Below are 19,695 nucleotides of genomic sequence, written 5' to 3'. Positions count from 1 at the left end.
ATTTGTCTTGACAATGATGAATAAAAATTCTTATAGTGACAAGGAACTTTTCACAATAAATGATAAATAATACGACAAATAATGGATCTAAAAGTTTCAAATAGATGTATGTTTTTAGTTGGTATTTGTGACACACATCTCAGTTTGCATGTAGGTGAAAAAGTTGTAATTATTTTGCATGCTTACTATGCCCCCTTCATGTCACTTTCTTATGGCTAATGACGAATCTGTTCTATTTGAAGTTTTCCACTGGCAAGACCCGTAACATATATGGGTTATGGGTCCCATAGTCAAAACATATATGATTGTTTTAGTTGAGAAGGTTAATTTTTTGACTGATAGACAAACTACAAACAATCTTTTGCCTCAGGCTGAGTAGGTGTTTCTCTTTGTTTACAGCATTTCTTCTTTATGCTGATCAGTCTGCATGTTGACAACTTAATGAGGCATATTTCAACACATCCATCTCCTACATCTGTTTACCTTCTTTATTTGCATGATATATTACATCTTTTAGACACTTTTTGTGCATCATTCAACTTCAAGTTGGGTCCTTCTTCTATTTATTTATTTTTGCTTCTTTTTTATTTGCAGGCCCCCTGTTTCATTTATTCCCAATGGATGAGAAACTAATTTGGCCAGTCCATTTCCCAGTTTATGTGCCGTGCTTCATTTGATCTCGCACAAAGCTCTCGTTCAAAAGAATTTGCAAGGTTGCAATTTTAAAGAATGAGTGATTCTCAGAACTGGATGTAATATAAAGTTATAACTGAGAAATTCCTTTTCCTTGAAAGCAGAAATATCCGAGGCTGCATGAAGTGACCCTAAATGCTGCAAAAACTCAAATCTTGTTAAGTATTTTTGGTCTAGTTTACAGTGAAATTATCTTTTTACACTTTAAATAAGACAAAACTGACTTACAAGCAACTTTTAAACAAGATATAGGAGCTTGTTTTAATTCATTAATATTGGTTAAAAAAAATATTGGTCATAAATTAAATAATCTACCAGTGGAACAAGACATTTTCCCCATATTACAAATAACAATAAAGTTACTATTGAGTCAATAATTCCTTAATATTGATGAAAAATTACTAATTCCACTAGCAAATTATTTCCCTTATTATAAGACATTTGTCCCAAATAATCTTGACAGTAAAAACAATAATTTTTCATCAGTCATAAGGAATTATGTACTTAAAACAAGCTCCTGTATCTTGCAGAAAAGTTACTTAGAAGTTAGTTTTATCTAATTTAAGTGTATTACAATATTTGCACTAGAAACTAGACCAAAATACTCAGTTAGATTTTGTGTTTTTGCAGTGAATCCCAGCATTTTATAGAGGGATAAAGACAGGACGTTATCAGATTTGTTATCCAGATGAATCTCTCATTAAACAGCTTTAATTCATACTCCAGTTTCTATCAGCAGAGGTAAAATCATCTTCGTTTCCAGTTCGCTGATGTAAGTTAGACACAATCGTGCATCCACAATCTGCTGCAAGCTGTCATGGATGTCAACGGGAACGAGGAGCAGAAGCGGAGGAGACGGGACAGAAAGAAATCGGTGCTGCGCTCATGTTGTCGGTCGCGCCATCTGAATTAATTACGGGAGGAGAACAGAGCCAGGTGCAGCAAGGAGTCTCTCAGTGTGCCTCTTGTTAGTGGTGGCAGGTCTGCTGACGGATCCACGCAGGTGTAAAGAGGAACCAAAACAGCTATGATAAACTGATAAACAGGGTTTTTCTTAATTACTCTATTTGGGTCTCTGTTGTTTCTGGTTTTAGGGTAGGAGGCAAACTAAGAGGAAATTAAACTTTTTCTTGAATCAACACAGATTATGGCAATTGAAAAACTCCTGGTGTCAGCAATTACGCAAGTTAATCGCTGAGTTTACCTAAAAAAAAGTTTGTAAAGATTTGTTTCTTCACAGATCTCTGAAGGTTTTAACAGCATTTAAACCAGATTTAAACCTCTTGGTTCTGTTCTTTGTTGGCCATTCTACCGTAGTTTTGTTCATTTTTCTAATGTTGATTCATTTTGTATTTTCATTTAACCCACACTGCAAAAACACTTGAACACTTATATCTGGTGCCAATAGTGTCAAAATGTTTAAAATCACTGCAAAAACACAAAATCTTAAGGATTTGTGATTTAGTTTTTAGTGCAAATATCTTAGTACACTTAAAAAAAAGACAAAACTAACTTACAAGTAACTTTTTAAATAATCTCTTAATATTGATGGAAAAGTTCTGTTTCCCCTAGCAGATTAATTCACTTATAACAAGACATTTTTATCATGTTACAAGTGAAATAATTTGCCAATGCAACTAGTACTTTTTAATATTAATATTAAGGATTTTTTTTTTTACATAACACGAACTCCTAAATCTTGCTGAAAAGTTACTTGTGGATCAGTTTAGTTTTATTTAATGTATTAAGATATTTACACTAAAAACTTTGTGTTTTTTTACACTATGATTGACTTCCTAGGGTTGCTAGGTGACGGCCTGGGGTTGCTAGGTAACGGCGGAGTACCTCTCAAATGTGACTAAGTAGTCAGGAGGTTTTTGAAACAACTCATTTTCCATACACAAAAAAACATTAACTTACTGCCAAAAAACAGCTGGGTGGATTAATTTTTAAACTTTTTATTTTTTTGAACTTTTTTTCTAAAATCTACATGTATATTGTCATATAAAGATGACAATTCTTCCCAACTTAGGTTACCTATTCGTAACTTTCTATAAGAATCATGTCATTCACTTTATATTACCTACTGACTACTGGATTGGATAAAAATAATCTGAGATACTGTCCCTTTAAAAAAGATGGTAAATGATCAGGATTAAAATCTGAAAATTTATGCATTTTAAATGTGCTTTGCCATCGTAAATGGTGCATATTTGTGTGAAACGTCACATTTCTGCTGTCATCCTGCAGCTGTCGAGGTGCTCAGTTGCTTCCAGGGAAGATAATCTCTTGCTTACACAGCACACACTTTTTTTTTTGTCCTGAACAGGTCAAATACTCTCATATTGTCAGGCTTTTTCAGACTCTGATATAATCTGTTGAGTTTGTTAAAACCAGAGGCTTCACACAAGAGGAAGAACATGCAAACTCCAAGTTTTTGTTTTGTTGGAAAAGGTTCTGCTACAATTTCAACTGTCACGAAGATGTTCATGTGTAACTTTTCTATGTTCGTCTCAGGTCCAGTAGGTTGACAAACACACTCAGACTCTCTGTATTTATTCTAACAAAAGAGAAAATCAGGCTGGTTGTTAACATACAATAAATAACCCTTAAACTACAGAGCAATATCTACCAACAAGCAGTTAGCAGCAATTAAAGGTAGCTAAAATGAACAACATTAATTATAAAAGTTAAAAATATTTTCAAAACATAAACAAATTTACTCATGAAACACTGCATTTGTCTAAAATATAATACTTGTAAAGAAAACACAGAGCTGATCCTAATACATGCCACAGTTACCGACGGCAACAGAAAAATGGGGGTGGAGCTGTCTGTTACTGGTCGCTATGGTAACCACCAACTGCCAAGAAACAGCCTAACAGAACTTGATACACCAATTAATATCTGGAGAAACAGCTTCTTGACTAAGCAAAAATAAATTCAAAGAATAATTAAACGAGTTTTGACAATCTTCACATTTAACCTGGTTACCCACGAACAAAATAAACAAAGTTTGATTTTAGAAAGACTCTTCTGTTGAAAAAAATACTCTTCTAAAGCATTCAGTATTGACAAATATTTGAGTTATGCATATCTTTTGTGTTTTGCAACATTCTTTTAAAGTCATTTCATCATGAAAATGTTTATTTGTTTAATAAAAACACACAAAAATAAAGCTTTTCTGTTGTAAACTTTATGCTTTTACATCCTTTTAAGTTTGACACTTGCTCACCAGACACATATAGCAAAAATTAGATTGTTGCTTTTAGACTCTTCACCACATTATTGTCTGATGTTGACTTTGCCCAGAAGCCTTATTGTTATTGACCTCGCTTTGTCCCTCATCTGAATGTGATACAGTTGTTTTTCCTGGTTATGCATCTATTAAAAACCAACTCTGTGTCCTGCAGGAAGTGGAAATATTCTTTGAACTCGCTCGGCATTAAGCTGACGCAGCAGCTGTCACCTTGACTGAAAGGCTGCATGCTGCTCCGGGTAACACCAACAGTGTTACTTAGTTCAGAAAATAATCGGTCAAAGGGTGACCTGTCAAAGACGGACATGATGCAAAAAAATACTTCTGCTTTAATAGGAAGAGATGTTGGACGGAGCTGATTGGGTGAGAGAGAAAGAGTTTCTAAAGAAAGCCTGAGTTGGACCAAAACTCAATTTTTATATAATTTCTCTCAAATTGGATGCCTTTCTCATAATAAGGGAAAAATTATTTTATGACTACTTTGATTAAAATATTTTATGCTTAGTTTAGTTTGTAGCCTTTTATTTTTTATGTTTTGGTAAAAAAGTTTGAACACCACCAAATCAATTAATCGCATGCTAAATTAAAATGAGCTCAATAATTTCTATTTTCATGATTTATTGTGTTTCTCTTTTCTCTCTCTTTCTACCAAAAATTAGATTACATTCTGAGGAAATTGGCAGTGTTATTGCTCAGTAATCCAAACTGCATCGCGTCAGCCTGACCCGTTCTCACTCTTTCTGCCCGTCTCGCCGTTTATTTTCATATTAAAGCGATAGTGCCGTATTTATGAACATTAGGTCGTTCCTGAAAGCAAGATTCATTCTGGCAGAAGAGAGTCTGATCTTGCAGATTTAAATGTCAGCCTCTGAAACTCTTTGGTGAAGCAAGAAAAGTCCTAATAGATCCAGTTGGTTCTTATCTCAGGGGATCAATACAATAATTGATCTATCAGGTTTCTGTCAGGCTGTTTGGTCCTGGTTGCTTTCTGTATGTAAACAGAGAACTGATTCACAGTCTGTCTCAGAGAGAAAAGCAGATTATATAAACAACACCCTACAATACATATAAGTTTTGTAAAAAGCCTTAAAGTGGACAAAATAGTAAACAAAATAGACTTTTTACACATTTTTGTTCTTTTATTTGGATCTCAACTGCTTAAAAAAACTACACAGCTGTCTTTTGTCAATAAGTTCATGTCTGGAAAATGAGCCGTTTCAAAGTTGCTAAGTCACATTCGACGAGCGCGCTGCCGTTACCTAGCAACCCCAGGAATTCAGCCATACGGCAAAAACACAAACTCTTACCAGGTATTTTTTTTATCTGGTTTCTAGTGCAAATAGTTTCAATTTTGTTTTATTTCAAGTGTACTAACTTACAAGTAATTTTTCAGCAATAAATAAGAGTTTTTTTTAAAGTAAATAATTCCTTAAAAATATTAGTTTAACTGGCAGATTATTTCACTTATAATGTGGGAAAAATGTCTTGTTTTAAGTGAGATCATCTGCAAGTGGCACCAGTACTTTTTCATAAAAACAAACTCCTATATCTTCCTGAAAAGTTACTTGTAAGTTAGTTTTGTCTTATTTCAAGTGTAATAAGATATTTGTGCTAGAAATTAGATTTTTTGCTTTTGCAGTTTTGACACTATTAGCACCTGATATATGGAGAAAAACAAATCTGCTATTTTTTTAAAAATTCCCTTGAAATGTAAAAAGTTGTTGAAAAATCATAATATTTGTTGTTTTGCATTATCTCAACATTTTTAGACGTTTTGAACTTCCTCTTTTTGAGCAAAATTTAAGATTAAGCTGAAACAATCTGAATTATTTCAAATATCCTGTCAGTTAAAATCTCCTCAGTGGCGGCAGATTGGTTCGTATTTTTCGAGTTTTAATCAACTTTAAATTTGACAGGCTGATATTAGAGACAGTAACTTTAACTGACAGGCAGAATGGTAAACAAAACGAAAGATTACTACAATGATGTGTTTTGATAGTTCAAGTAGCTTTATTTAACCAAAGTGCATTTTAGGGGTTGAGTCAGAGTCTTGTGTCCTGCAGGTGCGCAGAGTGAGCTCAGTGGTGACGCGGCGCAGAGAGCAGCGCGTTCTGGTGATGGTCGTCATCATGGTGGTCTGCTACCTGGTCTGCTGGCTGCCGTACGGCGTGGCCGCTCTGCTCGCCACCTTCGGCCCCAGAGACCTCCTGACGCCGGCGGCCAGCGTCACGCCGTCGCTGCTGGCCAAGTTTTCCACTGTGGTCAACCCTTTTATTTACATATTCATGAACAAACAGGTGAGACGCTCACTTCGTCTGCAATATGGAGTCCAAACTATGGAGTCCATTAGGACCAAAAATTTTTAATTCAGAGAAATGAAGGGATACTCTTCTTAATTTAAAAAAAACAAAACTGAAAAGATTTATTTTTTAAAACATTTGTTGTCTTTATTGCTTCAATAATATACAAAATAAAAGACAATATTTTAATAGAACAAAGTAGTATATTTTTTGTAGAAAAGGAATCTGTAAGTCATTGTGATAAAATATAAACTGGGTTTCACACAGTTGATGTATTAATTTCCAAACCTTTATTGGAATTTATTATCCTTTTTTTATGTTTGGCAACAAAGTTTGAGCAACGTAAAGTGTAATCAATGAAAGCAGAAAAAGATTTTGCCTTGTAGCTAAATAAATAAAAAGTGAGCAGATTTTATTTGTAAAAATATCAAATTGATTACAAATTCACTCCATTCTTGAACAGTGGACCAAGGGCCAAACAAAATCACCCAGAGGGCTGTAAATGGCCCTGACGCCACACTTTGGACATCATTAATTTAGAATTTTATTGTGCTATTTTGTGGTATTTTTGTGATAATTGTTATGAAATAAACAATTTATTATGTATTTTTTAGGTATTTGTATGTCTGCGCTACAAACTAATGTTCTTGAAAAACGTTCCCATTTGAAATACTTCAGTAGGCGACTTACTTAAAAAAGTATTATTTTTGCCACTACACTGTGCATAGTAACTACATTTAATTATATAGTTTAAATTCATATACTCATATGTATTGATGAGTAATTTAAAAAACTATCTTTGCAAGTGAATTCCAGTTTAGATTAACCCCTGGATGTTTTTACACCTTCGCCATCTATTTCATGTTTCTTCATGTATTGTCTCGGCTCTTTAGCGTACGTTTATGATTTCTCCTAAAATTTCAACATGTCTGCTTTAGAAACCAGAACACAAAACTACACAAATATCTTTAAGGCTCGAGATCCAGCGTTCTTATCCTAATTTTATTGCACTTGATTAACTGATGTTTATCTCAGTGTAGATAAACACTTTAATTAAGTGCATCTTCAAATATCTTTTGGAAATATCAAATAAATTTCAACAATTAGATTTTAGAAAAAGACAAAAATAAGGATCTCAGAGGCATCTGTTCGCCGTCAATGCGGGGAAGAGGGTCTAATTATGTGACACCCAATCCAGTAATTAAGTTTTTGTGTGATTTACACCCGCAGGAGGAGCGAGCAGAAGTCACACTTTCTATCTGCCGGGTTTTTGTTTACACTTTAAGGCAGGACACACATGAAGCGACACCCTGCCGCCTGCACGGCTGCTCAGCGTTTCAAGGACAGAGAGCAGGGAGACGAGATAAAGAAAGGAGAAATAATCTGCTTTCATTTCTAATTGAAAGCAGCACAAACATCAAGGTGTTTACTGCATGCTGGATTTCACAATCAATGGATCTTCAGTCATTAGTTTATTAATACAAACAGGAATAGCGCTGATAGGACAACCTTGATTTTGATCAGATAATTGATCTTGGATCACTTTTCAATGGATAATATGCTGGTTTTGATATGTTAAAAACATATTACTTTCGTTTTTATTCTTCAGAAGATTTAGATTGCATTTTGGTGAAAAATTACATTTGCTTTAAATGTGTTTTTTTTCTGATTTTGGACAATCGTTGAGAACATTATTGTAGTTAAGATATGTTTTACATTAATGTTTGGAATAAAACCAACAAATCAAGATAAATTACTATCTGGAATATTTTAGGTCTAGATTTGTATGATTTCAGGCTTTTATACTGTTTATACGTTTTTTTACAGTAGATTTTATTACTGCTATCGAAGTTTTTGTTAAGAAAAAATTGACTAGATAAACAAAATGAACCCATTACAATAGGAGATGTCTTCTTTTTTGATGAAGAAAAGTTTAAATGAGTCAATTTTATGGAAATAAGTAAAACATGCTGATTTTTATTTTTATTTTTATTTGAATAGCCATCCTCCACTTTAACGTAGTACAATTTTAAAGATACAGCAATATTTTTACTGACTAGATTTCTTGTAAAATATATCAAATCCGACCTTTATTATTACTCAATAAAAAGTTTATATATCTTTATTCAAGAATGTAATTCAGTAATACAGTTTTATGTTTTTCTCTACTCCTCTCTGCAGTTATTGCAGGGCTGAAAATGTTTTATTAATCTAATATTTTAATCTGTGAATTAAAGAAAGGCAATAAGTTAAATAATTTATTAGAAACTTTTTTCTCAACATTTTTGTTTCCATTAAAGGTGTGAACTCTCATTGATACTGCAAAAAAATAAGACAAATAATTTTCTGTACTCTGAAGCTGTATTTATATTTAAACAGATTCGTACTATAAGTATTTGTCTAGGTTGTGCTGTTCAGAAATGCCTGGGGATGAAAACTGTGTGTCCAGGTGCTGATGCAGCACAAGTGCTTCCCATTGATGAAAAGGCCTTTATGCTGGGTGGCATGTGTCCTTCTTACTGCATCCTGCTGCAGAGAGAGGTGCTGGTGTCCTGCAGCTCCGGACAGTTTTAGACAAGGTTTGCACATTTCTCTTTAGGACTTTGTTGATGTTACCAAACCAATTAGTGTGTTTTCTCCTATGGCGTCACAGAAGTTGGGTTTTTTTTCTTCATTAAACATGGTTTGCAAGGACACCCATTTAGAGGAATGGATGAAGGAATTGCTCAGAGTACATGAGCTGGATCAGTCGTAATTACTCTCAAGTCAGGTATCAGATGTTTGTTTTCACTATATTAAGTGACAAATTAGTGTTAAAGGGGACCTGAAGTTTTTTGAAAATTCACGTTTTGCACATTTTTGTATTTCCGTTTGAGCCTCGACTTCTTTTAGAAACCGCTCAGGTGCTCAAAAACACCCAGCCGTTTTCTGGCAGTAAGTTAATGTTCTTTGGTGTCTGAAAAACGAGCTGTTTCAAAAACGTACTAATTAAGTCATATTCGCAGGGCACTCTGCTGTTACCTAGCAACCCAACCTGAGTTCCGCCCGTTACCTAGCAACCCAGCCTGAGTTCCGCTGGGTTGCTAGCGGAACTAGCAACCCAGCTGCTACTAGAACTCAGCAACCCACGCTGAGTTCCAGCACATTAGCTCAGCTGGTTTTACCACTGTATGGTCTGTACAATGGCTGCTGGAAAAGAGAAGTGTTTTGTTGTTGACGTACCATCAGTAGTTTATTTTTATTCTCTTAAATCCAGTTTTGCAGATTTTGTATCATCTGTATGTCTAAGAAAATACTTTCTAGACACTTAGAGTTCATAGATTTTGTCAGTTTCCAATCTGGGGTTTTTGTGAAGCTCTGACCCGCTTATAGTGGTTTTAACTCTTTCTGATTTTTCCTTGAGACTTGAGGTGTTTCCACACCTGATAGTTTGTTACGCTGAGTACTACTGGGGACCAAAGTTGCAATATTTGTTACATTTTCAGCTGCTCCAGTCACACTGCACTGTGCCAAATGATCCAAACCCTTTAACCCTTTCAGTCTTGTTTGCTGAATAATTTTATTTGTCACACTGGAGGATTTTAAATTAGGAACAGATTACAGGAAGTCATCCACACTGTAAAAACACCAAAAAAATACCAAATATTTCTGGTATAGTTTCTGGTGGAAATATCTTAGTACACTTAAAATAAGAAACTAACTTAAAAGTAACTTTCCAGCAAGACATAGGAGCTTGTTATAAGTAATCAATTCCTTAATATTGATGAAATGTACTGGTTCCATTGACAGATTATTGCACTTATAACAAGACATTTCCCCATGTTATAGGTAAATTTATTTGCCAATTGAACCAGTACTTTTTCATCAATATTAAGGAATTATTTACATAAAACACGCTCCTATGTCTTGTTGAAAAGTTGCTTTTAAGTTGGTCATGTCTTATTTTAAGTGTAATAAGATATTTTCACTAGAAACGAGAACAAAATTCTTGGTAAGATTTTGTGTTTTTGCAGTGCGGTGGTTGATTAGCTAATTTAAACCCCTGCTCTACTAATTACTTGTCAGAGTTGGTATGAGAGTTGCCGTTTAAAAAAAAAAAAAAACTAAACCAAAACACACCGAATTCCACAGCACATCTACATGTAAGATTTTCAAAGTCAAGCTAGCATAAATGACCTACGTTCCTTACTCTCACTATATTCTGTTTATTAAAACTTCTTCTTGACCTTGTTGTATAGTTGTTGTTGTTGACAATGTTGATAATTAGTAGCAAAGCACTGTGTCTCCTTTTTGTTATATATAATTTAAGATTTAGTGAGTTATGCTGACAAATTGACAGCTAAAACCAATGATAGTCATTGTCGGCAAGCTGCAGGACGTCAAGTCTAAATTAGTAGTTGTTTGCAAATATGAGATGACTCTGTATTTGTCATGTTTTTTACAAGTTGAAGCAACTTTACCTGTTATATACAACAATTAAGAGGTCAGAAATGTGTTTTTTTTTTCATAAAACAACAAAAAAAAAAGCTGAGTGAGTATCTTTCAGGAAATTTTTTCTACAGTAGTAGCTGGGTGAAGAAATGTGAGGTGCAGGGAAAAGTGCCAGAAGTGAAAGTGTAAAGTCATGATGGAGCGATTAAAGACGGGATGGACCTGGGAGTTTGGGACTGACGATGAAACGAGAGTGCAGTAAAAACTGCAAGATGAATGGAGAACAAGCAGGCGATGCAAAGGTGACCATGGAGATGTAGAGTTATATTTAATCTTCTAAAGGTAACGCAGCTTTGATTTTGATTAGCGTGTGATGTGGCGCACTTTGGCAATGACCTTTTCGCTCCCCAGCCTTCGTCGCTCGCTCCTCTTATCTGCGTCTCCCTCAGGCTGTCGCTCAGACATTCAACTTGTCACTTTCCAGCCTGAGACATTTAGTTTTGTTTGATGGCTGACTTGTTGTGATGGCGGGGGGAAATTCTCACTGCTAACCGGAACCTGCGGAGCTGCAGACGAGGCTTTGCTGTGTGGCGCTTTCAGTCTTCAGTTCCTCCCAGCCCATGACGATAAACGCTAACGAGTTGAGGCGAGTTGAAGACTTCAAGCGCTGTGCAGATTCACGACCCGGACCAGCGACACCTTTACACCACACAGGTGCAACTTTTTCTATAAAAATTATGAAAACAAAACACCTTGAAAAGTTATTATTTCTATAAAACTTGCTCACTTTTGGGAAAGTTGCAATAAAAGAGCTAAATATTCAGTTTTGAGGGCTTTGCACAGCATGAACATAAAAACAGTTACTGCTGTTTTTACATCTTTGCTGATTCATTTGAGCACACTGCAAAAACACAAAATATTACCAAGTAATTTTGGTCTAGTTTCTATTTTAAATATCTTAGTAGACTTAAATTAGGACAAAACTAGCTTACAAGTAACTTTTGATCAAGATATGAGCTTGTTTTAAGAGAATAATTCCTGATGAAAAAGTTCTATAATGTGGGAAAAATGTTTTAAGTTAAATAATCTGGCAGAGGGACCAGTTCTTTTTCATCAAAGTTAAGGAGTTATTGACTTAAAACAAGCTCTTATATTTTGCTGAAAAGTTACTAGTAAGTTAGTTTTGTCTTATTTGAAGTGTACTAAAATATTCGCACTAGAAACCAGACTTTAAAAAAAAACAACACTCAAAAATTTTTCAACAAGTTTATGTTTTTTAGTGTCTGGAAAATTACCCATTTCAAAAACCTCCCTATTGTCAAGTCAGAATTCATGGGCACAGCGCCGTTACCTAGCAACCTCAGCTTGGGTCGTTCCCTAGCAACCGAAGTTGAGTTCCACTGTGGCCAGCAGAAGTTCATTTGGATTAAAGGTGACAAAACGCTGAAAAACAGCTCAAAAGAGTCATAACTGAGCAGATTAAAATCTCATAATCTAAGAATAATTTAGTGTAAGAAAAGTTATGATCTTGTTTTGACTTTTCCTAACTTGATTAAGGAATAGGTCACCTTTAGCTCACCACTTACAAGTTCTGATGCTGTAACATCTGACTATAATAAATTTATTTAAAGTTCCCCTTTCAGACCTCCTGGCCAATCAGAAAGTAGAACACCTAAATTTAGATTATAGTTTCATTTTTTTTAATAATCCCGCTGTGTGGGATGCGGTATTTAGCAGCCATTATCTCTGTGACCTCAGATAAACTGCAGCGTTTCACTGCTTCCTTTCTGCGCTGTATTATAAAAGCTATTTGTGGTTCCCTATGAATAAATTTGTCTCCTGTAAGTCTCCCAAAGCGTTTCTTTTTCTTCGGCACATTATGCTCACTTCTGTCTGGAATCGCTTTGCAACTTTTCCATTTCGTTGTCGGTGTATGAACGGAGAAATAAGATTCAGAAAGACTTTATATTTTCAAAGTGTTGGGGTTTTTTTGTTGCTTTCTCATGCTTTAAATCATGTTTGGATGTTGTTATCTAACAGTTGTTTGACACAAAGCCAATTTTTTGCAGAACTTGGACACATCCGGATTAAATATGTACAATACAGAAAATATATTTACTTTAACTACAATTTTTCTGAAATAGTATGTAATAAATACCTATTAATAGCTTATTATTGGCTTATAACTGTTTCTACTTTAATTAAATGAGATTAAGTCACCGCCTTGGTTTTTGCAGAAATGCACTGCAAAACCACAAAATCTTACCAAGTAATTTTGCTCTAGTTTGAAGTGTAAATCTTAGCATACTTTAAATAAGACAAAATTAATTTAAAGTAAATTTTCAGCAAAATAGTTTTAAGTAAATAATTCCTTAATATTGATGCATTGGCAGATAAATTAACTTATAACATGGGAACAAGATTTTGTTTTAAGTTAAATAATTTGCCAATGCAAATAGGAATTTTTCATAAATATTAAGGAATTATTTACTTAAAACAAGCCTCTTTATCTCGCCAAAAGTTACTTTTGTCTTATTTTAAGTGTACCGGACCAAAAATCCTTGGTAAGATTTTGTGTTTTTGCAGTGTATGGATTCTGTTTTCTGTTTTGCTGCTGAAACAGACGAGGTTAGCTGGTCACTCTGAGTGTTAAATAGATTTTTTATTTTTGCTCCGCCTCCTGCCGCGCCACCGGCCCCTTAACACCCGATCGCAGCTGCCGCTCGCCGCCTCATGGTGGGAACCTCACATGCAGAGGCCATCTGTTCGTCCTCTGGTGTCCTCGCAATTTAGTCTTTCTCAGCCTCCCTCCGTAGTCGCCTGATTATCAGTCTCCTCTGAACAGACGGTGCTGAGTCGGGTCTGCTGCTGGAATCGGGGAAGCACTGATGGCGGCTCCCAATCTGAGCTGCTTTTAATTAACAGCTTGGCAACAGCTGGAAACATTGAGGCTTTGAGTTTTTTAAAATTCTCTCTTCCATCAGCTTGAGTCAGGAATGATGAAGGACGTCACAAGTCGCAATTTGTCAAAGAGAAGAGGCGTTTTGGGTGATCTTTACAGTATCCATGTTGTACACTGCAAAAATGACAAACTCTTACCAAGTAGTTTGGTTTACTCTCTAGAGAAAATATCGTAGTACACTTGAAATAAGACAAACTAACTTAAAGTAACTTTTCAGCAAAATATAGAAACTTGTTCTAAGTAAATAATTCTATATGATTTATGAAAAAGTTCTTGCTCCATTGGTAGATTATTTAACTTACAAGACATTTTTCCCGTGTTATAAGTTATTTTTTCTGCCAATGGAACAAGAACATTTACATCAATATTAAGGAATTATTTACTTAAAACAAGCCTCTATATCTGGCTAAAAATATGCTTTTAAGTTAGTTTGTCTTATTTCAAGTGTGCTAAGATATTTGCACCAAACTTATTTGGTAAGATTTTGTGTTTTTGAAGTGTATCCAAAGGATTTCAAGCAAATAAAAGCCATAACAGAGACTGAATGTAGAAATGTGGTGCACTTGAAGTAAATTTGACAGAAAATGTTGGCTGGAAGGTGCATTTAATTCACAATACTTTAATAAATCAGTCAGGTTTATTTGTACATCACATTTCAGCAACAAGTTTTTTATTACGTCATAAAAACATTTGAGAAACCAGAAGCAAACGTTACATTTTGACGATTGTCATCATTAGAATCATCATTAGACATCAGATATGTTGGCCAATATTCTATTTGTTGTGGTTTTGATTTAATGGTGGTTCGATCGTTTGTTCCAGATTTGCGGTGCATAGAAGCTGAATGGTGCTTCTCCTCGTTTGGTTCTGGTTCTGGCAGAAGACCTGAGAGGCCTGGAAGGTTGCTATGACAACAGCAGATCTTTAATGTGTTGTGGTGATAAACAAATTTCAGTGATTTATAAACTAACAGCAGTATTTTAAAGTGTCTGAGCTGCAGGGAGCCAGTTGATGGACCTCAGAACTGGGTGACATGCTCTAACTTCCTGGTTTTAGTCAGAACGCCAGCAGCAGCGTTTTGAATCAGCTGCAGCTGGAGATTAGATTTATTTTAGGCAGACCTGGTGCAGCAATAAATACGACTAGCGATAAACCCATGGATGAGTTTCTATAGATCTTGTTGGGTCTTTTGACCCCTGGAAATGTTCTTCAGGTGATAGAAGGCCGACTTTGTAACCGTCTTTATGTGGCTCTGAAGGTTCAGGTCAGATTCTGGGCCTGATCTCTGGTTTCCATCTGTAATAAGCTGTGTTGACTCTAGATCGTTCCTCTTTAGATCCAAAGATAATAAAGACAACAGCATCAGATCATGAATGTTTTGTGATGCTGAGCTGTTCAGTGATTTGTAAACTAAAGCGTTTTGGATCAGCTGCAGACCTGTGAAGACACAGTTGCAGTAATCAATGAATCTAAAGATGAACGGATGAGTTTTTCTAGATCGTGCAGGTAAATTAGTATGTCTTGTGAAGTGATAAAAGCCTGACTTTGTGACTGTCTTTATGTGTCTCTGAATGTTCAGGTCCAGATATTTTGCTGGTTTTTCCCTCACAGATTTGACTGAGTCTTTAATTTTGTCCCCCGTTGCTTCTGTCTTATTTTCTGTTCCTCATTTCAGCGTAAGAGTCTTTTTATTTCCTGTGGGGCGTTTTTTTCCCTCTCCTCCCTTCATTCTGCAGTAGATTAATATTTTGGGACTCTAATAGACTTAATATTGAGCGCTAACTGTGAAAGGCGTATAATTTCACGATGTCCTCGGGGAAACAGAAATTAATTGGCTCATTTCTGACGCTCTGTCTGTCTTAAGTATTTTGGTTAAGAACCTCGGCAAACTGCTCCCACAAATAGGTGGATTTCATTTTTTTATTTCTTACAGCTGAAGGATGAGAACATGCTGGGTGAATTTGGGTTTTGTTTTGTTTAAGCTGCAGGTCCATGGGGAAATGTAGTAGACTTTCAGTATACATGTGGAACTGAAGAGTATACTAAGTACACTACGTTTATCCAGGGGACGCCTGCTGGACGACAAATACGATTTAAAAAAACCCAGAAAAATGATTCAATTTGACTCAAATACTCTGTATTATTTTAACATCCTGACTGGTGGATTTTAAAGTGTATGAAATAGTTGGTTACTTGATTTAGACTTTATCTATTTTTCAACATTTTGTTACTATGAATCTTAAACACAATCACATCTGGGGTCCCGCAGGGCTCCGTTATTGGGAAACTTTATATTCAGCACCAATAAGATTGGAACAATTACTTCTAGCTTAACACAAGAAATACAGAAGGTAATGTTAATAAACCTAAGATTATAGTGTGTTGTATAAAATTATGTTTTATTTTGGTTATATTGTTGTGTTTTTCCTTCTAATGTTGTTTTAGTTTTGGCATTTGTGTTTATTTTTTTTATTTGGGTTTTTTGTGTCGCATTATTTTTCTGGGGGAAAATTATAATTTTCTCCAGAATAAGTTTATATATAACAAGATTAAGCTTTTAAAACTATTTTTTGGACATTATTTTATATAATCTGAGTTCCAGTGGCCTTCTGAAATATTTCTCATGTTTTTCTTTCTACATATTTGCTTTCCTCTTCTTCTGCCACCTTTTTTCTTTTATTTACCTTCTTTCTTGACTTTTCCTTCCCTCTTTTCATTGTTTTCCTTCCTCCTGGCTTTCCATTCCTTTTCCTTCCTTTATAATTAAATTTATTCATTTTCTTCACTCCTAATTTATTCTTCTATTCTTAATTTTTCCCTTCTTTTTCTCTCTTTTCCTCCTTTAGGAATCTTTGCCCTTCATCAACTTTTCTTCTCTTCTATGTTTTTCTTCTTCCTCCAGTTTATTTATTCTCTTTGAATTCGTCCTCTTTCTAATCTATTGTTCTTCTTTACTGACTTTTCTTCTGAACTTTTTCTGTCTCATGTTTTTCTTTCACCTCCAGAGGATTTAAAAAGTCTACAGGCCATTTGAAAGGACAGGATTTTTTTGTGATTTACAGAATAATAAAAACTGAATCTCCTTTGATCCGACAGTTATCATGTACAGCTATAAAAACAAATCTGTTAGAGAGAAACATGAAAAAGCTGCAGTAACTTCAGATAAATCTGTACCTTTGGGTTTTATTTCAGCTCTGCGTCTCTCTTGGTCCATCCCAACGTTTAGCCACTCCAGTTTAGTGGTGGGATTACTGGTTGCATTTCCATTCTGTCTGAAAATGTGTTGGGATTTATTTGTTTTTGAGTGAGAGAAGCTTTTCAGTTTTGTTATTGTCTTTGTTTTGTGCCCACAAAACTGTCTTTCTACTTCTTTAAACGTACAGAGTCCAAAGTAAAATTAATAATAAAGCCTATTTGCATCTGCAGTTTTGTTTCCACTGACATGTCCCAGTTTAAATACTAAAATCCTCCTCAGTGTCAGAATTTTGACTTTTTTAATTTAAGAAGTCTAACTTTTTTCTCAGAATTTTGATTTTTTTCTCTCAAAATTTCGACTTTTTAAATTTCAGAATTGTAATGTTTTTCCCTATAATATTTTATTCTGAGTCTTGCTGTTTTAATTTCAAACTTCTTTTCTCTCAGAATTTTGACTTATATATATATATATATATATATATATATATATATATATATATATATATATATATATATATATATATATATGTCACAGTTCTAAGATTAGATTTGTGAGAATTTGGTAGAATTTCAATGTTTTCTCAGAATTTTGACTTTTATTTCAGAATTCTTAATTTTCTTTTTTCAAAATTGACTTTTTTTAATGTCAGAATTTTAACTTTTTTTCCTCTGAATATTTTTTTCTTTCAGAATTCTTTTTTCTCAGAATTTTGACTTATTTTCAGATTTTTCTTTTCAAAATTTTGACAGTTTTAATTTAAGAATGCAGATTTTTTTTCTCAATCCTTTTTTCTCAAATTTTCACTTCTCTAATCTCTGAATTCAGACTTTTTTTTTTTTCTCATAGTTTTGCAGAGAAAAAAACACCAAACCTCCTGGGAAACCGGCTCCTAATTATATTTTGACTGAAATACCGGGACAAGATTTGTTTAAGTTACATTAATAAAATAATCCTCCTCTGTTAGTCAGAGTTATTCTGACTAACAGAATATTTTACAGCTGCTGCTTGTGTTTGTGTGCAGTTTCACAGATGTTTCCGGGCCTTCTTCTCCTGCTCCGTTCCAGAATCAGGCTCCACCTTAAAGACATTTTCCCGGCTGACCAAGACGTTCCGCTCCGCACGTCCGGAGAGGAACCACCAGGTGACGGTGCCCGCCCCGTCCACGGCGCCCCCAACGCCCGTCCGCGGGTTGTCGGCGAACAGCGGCTGCTCTGCTGCAGAACCCCCGTCTGCTGCCGGACCCAAACCCAAAGTGATTCTGGTGGCTCACTACAGGGAATAAAGAGACGCAGAATAAAGGGAGCAGGTCTCCGAAAAGACAAAGCATCTTTATTAGCAGAACCGAACATGCAGAACCATTTAATCCAGGTGAAACGTGCTGCGATCCGAGAACAAACACTCTCTGAAGCTTTGTGTACAAAGCAGACTGAAGATGTGAGATTAGGGCTACACACAGTGCTTTGTGTTGACATTGCACACCTTTCCCTTCTGGATTTACAAACCGAGTCCCATTCAGTGGAGCCGCAACAGAAACACCTAATGCTTAACACAGAGGAGAGCGGAGGGATTCTTCCTGGATTCACATCTAAATGTCTCTGATGTTGGTTTGTTTTGGCAGCTGTTTGTTGTTTTAGTTCACCTTGTAGAAATGATGCAGGTAAATTAAGTGAGGATAACTTGTTTTTATCGTCCTTAGATATTTGGGCTTTGAAATGTTTTTGCCTAGATTTACAGAAGCTGCTTGTGAAATCATTCAGTAACCCAATAATTAGCCTTCATAAGGACTTCATTTAGATTTCACATTTTGTCATGTTGCACCACAAATTTCAGATATTTTAAATAGATTTCATGTTTATGACCGACACAAAGTTACACACAAAGAGGGTGAAGGAAACAGGTTCATGGTTTAAAGTTTTGAAGAAATACAAACCCCAAATGTTAGTTTTTCTTCAGTTACCTCTGACATCTACGGAAGGCAATTAGGGCCACTGAAGAAGGTTTTAAAAAATAAAACAAAATCAAAACATTTTTCTTTGAATTTTTACTTTTTCAAACTTGACATTTTAGACTTTTTTCTAAAATGTTGACTTTATTTAGTCTCAGAAATCTTTTTCCCCTCAGAATTACTTCTTACTTAGTTTTGAGTTCTCCAAAATTGTTGTTTTTCTTAGATTTAGTTTTTTTCCCACAGAATTTTGACATTTTTTCCTCATAACACTGTTTACTATAAAAAAATTACATGTTTTTTCAGAATTCTAACATTTCCTCACTTGTTTTTTATTAGAATTATGACCTTTTTTCTCATTATTTAGATTTTTGCTCAGAATTTTGACTTAATTTCAGAATCAAAAGAATTGAGTTCTAAAACTTTTTATGTTTTTTTTTCCAGAAACTCTTTTTTCTCAGCATTCTGTTTTCTCAAAATTTTTAATTTTTTCTTAGAATTTTAATTTTCCTCCGAATTTAAATTTCTCCCAGAATTTGACTTTTTTTTAACTTGAAATTTTTGACTTTTTAATCTCAGGTTTTTGAAAGTTTTAATCTCAAAATTCCAACTTTCATAAAAGACAAATTTTTTTCACTCGCCCTAATACTTTTCCATAGATGATATTATCTAATGCTATTTAATCTGAGAATAAATGATCAATAAATAACTGGAAGAGTTTAAAGCAGAGATTGATAAATGGAAATGAAAACAATATTTAACTGCAATATTATCAACATGCTGAGGCATCCCAGCATTTTGAAATGTGTTGGAGGCATATAAGATTTAAATAAGTTAAATTTGCAAAAGAAGTTAAAGTTTATCTGTTTGAACATTAAATATTATGTCTTTGTATTGTGTTCAGTTGAA

At 34.7% G+C, this 19,695-nt stretch overlaps 1 protein-coding gene across 1 annotated transcript in view; it reads left to right on the top strand.

The window, feature by feature from the left end:
* The window catches only part of tmtopsb (teleost multiple tissue opsin b), a 32,358-nt gene extending 13,238 nt beyond the window's left edge, over nucleotides 1–19,120 (top strand). Inside the window, exons 3-4 of the mRNA XM_032550711.1 lie at nucleotides 6,016–6,249; nucleotides 17,863–19,120. Coding sequence (XP_032406602.1) covers nucleotides 6,016–6,249; nucleotides 17,863–18,123 — 495 coding nt within the window. The 3' untranslated portion in view covers nucleotides 18,124–19,120. The remainder of the gene's footprint in view (nucleotides 1–6,015; nucleotides 6,250–17,862) is intronic.
* Nucleotides 19,121–19,695: the final 575 nt, after the last annotated feature.

This window comes from Xiphophorus hellerii, chromosome 21, assembly GCF_003331165.1.
Source record: "Xiphophorus hellerii strain 12219 chromosome 21, Xiphophorus_hellerii-4.1, whole genome shotgun sequence".
In the NCBI taxonomy this organism is placed as follows: domain Eukaryota; kingdom Metazoa; phylum Chordata; class Actinopteri; order Cyprinodontiformes; family Poeciliidae; genus Xiphophorus; species Xiphophorus hellerii.
This window is presented reverse-complemented; position numbering and strand designations above follow the sequence as displayed.